The sequence below is a fragment of the Blennius ocellaris genome (genome assembly GCF_963422515.1).
Source record: "Blennius ocellaris genome assembly, chromosome: 18".
Classification (NCBI taxonomy): Eukaryota; Metazoa; Chordata; class Actinopteri; order Blenniiformes; family Blenniidae; genus Blennius; species Blennius ocellaris.
This window is the reverse complement of record NC_137667.1, coordinates 1449717-1457700: the sequence shown is the minus strand read 5'-3', so window position 1 is coordinate 1457700 and position 7984 is coordinate 1449717. Positions and strand designations below refer to the sequence as shown.

At 47.0% G+C, this 7984-nt stretch overlaps 1 protein-coding gene across 1 annotated transcript in view; it reads right to left on the bottom strand.

Annotated features, from left to right (window-relative positions):
- Nucleotides 1-1208: 1208 nt before the first annotated feature.
- Nucleotides 1209-7984, bottom strand: part of mep1a.1 (meprin A, alpha (PABA peptide hydrolase), tandem duplicate 1) — a gene marked incomplete at its 3' end in the record, with an annotated part of 7556 nt that continues 780 nt past the window's right edge. Inside the window, exons 6-13 of the mRNA XM_080514071.1 lie at nucleotides 7700-7817; nucleotides 7371-7546; nucleotides 6908-7129; nucleotides 6220-6366; nucleotides 5094-5309; nucleotides 4536-5000; nucleotides 1345-1518; nucleotides 1209-1258 (exon numbers count right to left, since the gene is read on the bottom strand). Coding sequence (XP_080370197.1) covers nucleotides 1209-1258; nucleotides 1345-1518; nucleotides 4536-5000; nucleotides 5094-5309; nucleotides 6220-6366; nucleotides 6908-7129; nucleotides 7371-7546; nucleotides 7700-7817 — 1568 coding nt within the window. The remainder of the gene's footprint in view (nucleotides 1259-1344; nucleotides 1519-4535; nucleotides 5001-5093; nucleotides 5310-6219; nucleotides 6367-6907; nucleotides 7130-7370; nucleotides 7547-7699; nucleotides 7818-7984) is intronic.

Below are 7984 nucleotides of genomic sequence, written 5' to 3'. Positions count from 1 at the left end.
GAGACAAGAGAGGAGGAAAGGAGCACGGGCGGCGGGAGCCGCTAGCCGTTAGCTTGTGCAGCTAGCGGCTAGCTCGGGCGGCTAGTAGATGATCAAGTAATACCTGGACTCATCTTCGGTGATTCCACAGTCAGAAAAGCGCTTCAACGTGTTGGAACCACGAAGCCGGTCGTTCTGCCAAAAGTCAGGAGCCTCAAAGCCTCAAAGGTGAAAAGTGGCGGCTGCTGAGGCGAGGAGACGAGGACGAATGGAGGACGAAGCGTCTTCTGCTTCCTCAAACATGTTCCAGACGGGGTCACCGATGGCAGAACCACCTTCTGTGTCTTCTTCATCAATCACTGGGTTTGAAATGACCATGATGATGAAATCTGGTTAAATTCAGCCTCTTCGTGGTCAAAACTCTGATCCTCCATAATGTAAACACAACTTGGGCGTGTGCACAACTCGTGATGTCACTCTGTTATTGTCAGAAGCTCCGCCCAGCAGAGGAAATAGCGCCGTTTATCGGCTATTTTCTCGCAGATTGTCGTGTTTTAACATTTTACCCTTCAGCCAGTTAGCATGAAAAATGTCCCTAGAAGCGACACCAGAGTGTTTTGGAGGCCGAATTTTCATTTCAATCAGGCAGCTCTGCTCTGGCACATGGCGCCACGAGAGGAAGTACTTCCTCCTCTTCTTCCCCGTAGATGGGCGTGTGTGGGGGCGGAGCCAGTCCAGCTCACACAGACACAGCAGATTCTGAATGCAGCTCCTATGATCCAATATTCAAATGGAGGAGAATCAATAAAGTTTGAATAAAATATTTCTGGACCAATGAAACCATGCGAGGTGTTGAAAAGTTGCGTAATATGACCCCGTTAAGGATTTATTTCAAGATGATATTGACTCGTCTGGATCCTCATTTTATTAATGACGTCAAATATAAACAAAGGATGAAGCATAAAGAGAAAAAACCACCATACTCTTTTTCTTTGATCCCTTTATTGAAGAAAGAAATGTCACAGTAGTGTTTTGTGTGCATCAATTATGTTTTTGTACAGATTGAAAAAACAAACGTTGTTTATGAACGTAGAAGTCGACGACTTCGTCTTCAGCCTTCGTCCCGTTCCTGCAACAGATTTAAAAGACGTGAAGCTTCGGACACGTTTTCCACGGGAAAAATCAAAGACACCTGTCAAATCTCGTCTCACCCGTCCTCCTTTGTGACGTCACTCCTTCGGCTCAACGGGAACTTCTGTTTTGATCAACGACGTTATATCTGTGAACAAACAACCCCCACTGTTAACGCCACGGACCTGGAACCTGGAACCTTGAACCTGGAACCTGGAACCTTGAAGCACTCACCCTCGAAATCCACGAAGATGATCAGGTCGTCGTTTTTCAGATAATTCCGCCGTCTGAGATCAAAGTGCTTGACGAAGTTGCTCCAGCCCCACGACGGCCCTCGGAAGCAGTCGCAGGCGGCGTCGTACGTCCCCGTCTTGGACGGGTCGTCCCACATCAGCTTCCCGTCCGGCACTGCGGGGGAAACGGGGGAATCAGTCCAAAACTGAAATCAACAACACGCCGGAATACCACTGCCCTTTGGCTAAGTCCCGCCCCCAGATGCAAACGAACCAATAGCGTTCAGCGACCAGCTGGAGTTTTTAGACCTGGAGACGCCTTGTTTGGTTTTTCTGCTCCGTTTAAGTCGTTTTAAAATGCAAAAGTAGTCAAACGAGTCCCGGCAGCTGATGCTTGAATGCTGTTGGTTTGTTTTGCATTTGAGGGCGGGGCTTCGGCAGCGCCTGCTGCTGGACTGGACATCGTAGGAATAACCTGGTTTGTCTGTTGTGGTCGTTCTGAGCCAGATGTGGCTTGTTGCATCGTGTTTGTTGTTGTCAACAAAGCGATGACACGTTAAAACCCGGTCCGGGACCTTTGAGAAGTCATTACCACACAAGACGATAGTCGAAGGTCGTGGAGAGGCGGAGTCCTGATAAGGGGGATTAGTTGGTTTTTTTCTTTAACGACATAATTAAATATCAATCTGATCACATTAAGATTTACTCACTATAAAAGTTTTATTGCTGCGTTTCTTATCGGAGCCGGTAGAGCGACCGAGATACTGCTTCACCTTTACCTGCGCTGAACTATGAATTGATGTGCTAAACTATGACTTCCTGTGTTAAACTATGAATTAATGTGCTAAACTATGACTTCCTGTGTTAAACTATGAATGAATGTGCTAAACTATGACTTCCTGTGTTAAACTATGAATTAATGTGCTAAACTATGACTTCCTGTGCTAAACTATGAATTAATGTGCTAAACTATGACTTCCTGTGCTAAACTATGAATTAATGTGCTAAACTATGACTTCCTGTGCTAAACTATGAATTAATGTGCTAAACTATGACTTCCTGTGCTAAACTATGAATTAATGTGCTAAACTATGACTTCCTGTGTTAAACTATGAATGAATGTGCTAAACTATGACTTCCTGTGCTAAACTATGAATTAATGTGCTAAACTATGACTTCCTGTGCTAAACTATGAATTAATGTGCTAAACTATGACTTCCTGTGTTAAACTATGAATGAATGTGCTAAACTATGACTTCCTGTGCTAAACTATGAATTAATGTGCTAAACTATGACTTCCTGTGCTAAACTATGAATGAATGTGCTAAACTATGACTTCCTGTGCTAAACTATGAATTAATGTGCTAAACTATGACTTCCTGTGTTAAACTATGAATGAATGTGCTAAACTATGACTTCCTGTGCTAAACTATGAATTAATGTGCTAAACTATGACTTCCTGTGCTAAACTATGAATTAATGTGCTAACCTATGACTTCCTGTGCTAAACTATGAATTAATGTGCTAAACTATGACTTCCTGTGTTAAACTATGAATGAATGTGCTAAACTATGACTTCCTGTGTTAAACTATGAATTAATGTGCTAAACTATGACTTCCTGTGCTAAACTATGACTTCCTGTGTTAAACTATGACTTCCTGTGCTAAACTATAAATGAATGCGCTGAACTATGAATTAATGTGCTAACCTATGAATTAATGTGCTAAACTATGACTTCCTGTGCTAACCTATGAATTAATGTGCTAAACTATGACTTCCTGTGCTAAACTATGAATTAATGTGCTAAACTATGACTTCCTGTGTTAAACTATGAATTAATGTGCTAAACTATGACTTCCTGTGCTAAACTATAAATTAATGCGCTGAACTATGAATTAATGTGTTAAACTATGAATTATTGTGCTAAACTATGACTTCCTGTGCTAAACTATGACTTCCTGTGCTAAACTATGAATTAATGTGCTAAACTATGACTTCCTGTGCTAAACTATGACTTCCTGTGCTAAACTATGAATTATTGTGCTAAACTATGACTTCCTGTGCTAACCTATGAATTAATGTGCTAAACTATGACTTCCTGTGCTAAACTATGACTTCCTGTGCTAAACTATGAATTAATGTGCTAAACTATGACTTCCTGTGCTAAACTATGACTTCCTGTGCTAAACTATGAATTAATGTGCTAAACTATGACTTCCTGTGTTAAACTCTGACTTCCTGTGTCTCAATCCTGTCAAACTAAAGGCCTGGGGGCTAAAACCGGCCAGCAAGAGTCCTCTAATCCGACCAAACCACCAAACCAGATGTAAAAATTCCAAAGAAGACATTTGAACAAATTTCTTGTTTGGCGGTGACGCTGCCATGACAGTTAGCTAACTAGCATTAGCCTCAGAGCCGTGCTGATTCAGCAAAAACATACATAATGGAACAGCTGTAGGAGACGTTTTGGGCTATTTCACTGTATTTTGCAGCAGAAGTTTTTTTATTTAAAATTGGCTTTATGTTCAGATAGTAGATATAGTTTGGTATATTTTGTTTTTTGTTTAATAGAACTTGTGAGCCATTTGGGTTCACGTAATTCTGCTTGTTTTGCTCACAGTGACTCGTATCCGACCTGCTTCAGGGCTTCAACCTGGGCTGATTTTTATCAACGTGTGTGGGTTTTACGTTGTTTGGGCTGGAAGCGGTGAGTCAGATCTGGCAACCCTTGGGGCTGACCGACGGGGCGTCCAGATTCACTACTGTCAACGGCGTCTGCTGCGCTCTGGCGCCCGAAAACCGTCGAGTCCGATCAGGTTCACGCGGCAGTCTGATCGAAATCGTCTTCAAAATGTTTACAAAATCTTTAAAACGCTAAACAAAATCGTAACGGAGCCTCTGTGCCACAACAACACAGGAAAAGACTTGACTCTCAAGCTTTTTGAACGCCCCTCCCCCACTCAAGATGACGTTTGAGCAGCACGAGGCACCAGAACTAAAACGTAGTTTATCGCCAACTACAGCAAGTGTCGGTCCTATTTGAGACAGCTGACGTGATCTCCGCCCTTTGATCTCCGCCCTGTGATCTCCACCGTCCCGCAGGTGCTTCTCCAAGGTGGGCGTCCAGCCGGACGGTCAGATCCCCACACCCCCCCCCCCCCCCCCCCCCGTCATCTTGGCACAACACTTACTGGTCCTCATGTCCGTGGTGAGACTTCGCGCCGTGGACATCCTCAACTTGATATCGGGGTCCTGGTCCATCACCACCAGCGTCGCCTGCCGGTTCAGCGCCGGCCACCGCATCACGGCGTCGTTCTCGCCGCTCGCCAGGAAGAAGTACAGGCCGGTGTACCCCCCGGTGAAGTCGGCGTAGCTCGACACGGGGATCACCCGCACGCCGTAGCCGTACCCCTCGGGGCTGTAGAACCGGGGGCTGTCGATGGCGGCGCCCTCCACGGACGTCTCCAGGATCCCGGAGAAGTTCTGGACCCTCCACACCGCGTTGGGGCAGCGCGTCTCCGTCAGGCTGACGTCGTCGACCCAGATCCCGCCGCCGGACGCCGCCGGCTCGCCTCGCACGCCCTGGAAGCCGTAGCGGAACTTCACCCCCACCTCCATCGGGACGTGGGCGATCTTCCACGTGGGGTCGTCGTCCGCTGAGGGACGAGGGACAACGGGTCCGTTAGCTGCCGGCGGCCGTTAAAGTGGTCTCAACAACGCACGACGGCGCTAGCTCGATCCGTCGTCACCGTAAAGTGTGTGGATCTTCCTCATCCTGCGGACGACGCCGGTGCCGTCGTCCGTCTTGACCCAGACCACCAGCCGGTCCCCGCGGCTCCCGTCCATCTTGTAGAAGAACTGGAGGCACTGCAGCGCCCTCCGGGGGTAGAGGGTGCGAGACTCCAGCAGGGCCGACTCCCCAGCCGTCCCCGTCTTGGTGTCGAAGTACATGAAGTACCCGGCGTCTGATGGAAAACAACACACCGCGACCTTTTTTTCTTTTTCTTTTCTTTGAGACGATTCTGGACGAGGTTTGAGGCACAAATCAGTGTTTTAGAACTCGAGACGAGAAGATTTGGTTTCATTATAACGTGTTTCCTTTTCTCATGGATGTTTTTGTCCAATTTACTTTCTTGTCTTGTTGGAAAAAATATTTTAAGGTAATAGCTTCTTTTCATTGGTCATAGTTTTTTACTTGTACCCGTACCTGTACCTGTACCCGTACCCATAACTATATTTGTACCTGTACCTGTAGCCATAACTGTACTTGTACCTGTACTTGTACCTGTACCCATAACTATACCTGTACCTGTACCTGTACCCATAACTATTCTTGTACCTGTACCTGTAGCCATAACTATCTTGTACCTGTACTTGTACCTATACCCATAACTATATGTGTACCTGTACCTGTACCTGTACCCATAGCTATACTTGTACCTGTACCTATACCCATAACTATCCGTGTACCTGTACCTGTACCTGTACTCGTAGCTATACCTGTACCCATAACTGTACTTGTACCTGTACCTGTACCTGTACCAATAACTATACTTGCACCTGTATCTGTAGCCATACCTGTTCCTGTACCCATAACTGTACTTGTAGGTGTACCCGTACCCGTACCTGTACCTGACCCACCTCACTCCAAACGTCTCTACATGCACGTCTTTTTGTCCCCCTGTATTTGACGCACTGCTTCTATCTGCACCTCTAATATTCTATATAAACAGGAAGTCAGTTGTGTGAAAAAAGATGGATTCAGGCAGAATTAGACGGTGGCAGGAAGTGACAGACGCTATATTTATATTTTAGACGTCTTTTTCTGAAAATTGACGTCCACATGAAACCTGATTGTTGAAAGAGCCTCCGAACCTCTGCAGCGCCCCAGCAGGGTGTGATCCTCGGCGCCGGCGCTGCTCACGGTGTGAACCCAGTCGCCGTCGTCGCCGGACGCCTGGATCATCCCGCACACGCTGGCGAACTCAAAGGCGCACTGGTCCAGGAGAGTCAGTGGGCCGGCTGGAGGGGGGGGGGACGGCGTGTTAACGTCACTACTTCAACATGGGGATGAGACCCACATGGAAAGAACCTGTATTAACATATATGTTTTAATATAGGTTGTGATATAGGTTTTTAATATATGTGACATATATAAAATTGGCCGTTTTCCTATATTGTATGTACATAAATGCACATATATGTACACATATACCTGCATACAGGTACCTATATAGATACATACAGAGCATGCACGTATATATGTGTGCATATATGCACATATATGTTCTTCTTGCATAATTGTTTTTTAGGTAGTTCTTAGTTTTTGCCTTGATAATGTATGACAGCTGCCAAAGTGAGAGATGGGCTATATATATGTGGAAATAACGAAGCAGTACAGGAGACCTATATGGCCTGTATATTCACATATATGCACCTCAATTTTGCCTATATGTGGTATATATATGCATATAAACTGCTTATAGGTTTTCATATATGCGCATATATCCTCGTATAGGTTCTTTCCAATGTGGGGACGGACGTGGAAGCCGGCGACACGCACAGCAGTTGTACATGCGGTTGAGCCGCAGCGTGTCCATGGCGCTGAAGTCCAGGTACTGGCCGATGATGTTCTGGAAGGCGGGGATCTTGGTGGTGATGGTGGGGATGGAGTCGTTCTGGTTGAAGGAGAAGGGCCGGTAGTGCATCACCGACTCGTAGTCGTACGCCGTGTTCTGGTCGGTGATGAAGTCGTCGTTGTACTTGTTGAAGTTGTGCTCGAGGCCTGGACACAGTTCAGCCGGGGTGGGGGGGGTGGGGTGGGGGGGTGGGTTAAACGACGATCAACAAAAACAAACGCGTCTCAAGAAGTGTTTTTAGAAATGTTCCTGAATCCATGAAGTGATTTTCATATTCGGACGAAGAGCTGCTGAGACGATTCCGTTTTCCCCGGCCTCTGCGCTGACTAAACTGCCGAGTCGTCAAGAATCCCAGACGGCGACGGACGGAGGACGGAGGACGGTTACCTGGTAGAACCTGGTCCAGCCAGATGTTGACGTAGTCGTCTCGGTCGGTGCGCGACTGCTCGTGGTAGAACCCCAGCGCGTGGAGGAGCTCGTGCTCGATGACGGCCTTGTGGTCGCAGCCGGAGCCCAGAGACAGGATCTGACCGTCCGGCTGGACGCCCACGCTGGAGAAGCACCTGCGGGACGGTGGAGATCACAGGGTGGAGATCAAAGGGCGGAGATCAAAAGGGCGGAGATCACGTCAGCTGCTTTTACTTAATGGGCAATTAAATGTCGTTGTCGACGCTGCGATCACACTCCAGACAATGAAAGACAAACTGCGGCTGTACCCTCCTCTCTTCTCGAACTTGATGTAGCTCTTCTCTCCCTCGTAGGGCTTGAAGTCGACGCAGGACTTGAGTCGGTACATCTCGAAGGCCTGGTGGACGCAGCCTTTGGCGTTCAGATCTGAGGGTCGGAGGAAAGACGGCGAGTTCAAAATTTCCCTTCACGAGATTCTCCGGTCGGTCAAACCGGAAGTTCTTCCCTCAGTCTGAGACGCGACAGATCGAGACCCTTCATTACTTATTTAGTTTGGTGATTTGTTCTTGTGTTTTGGACTTCAGGGCCACCGT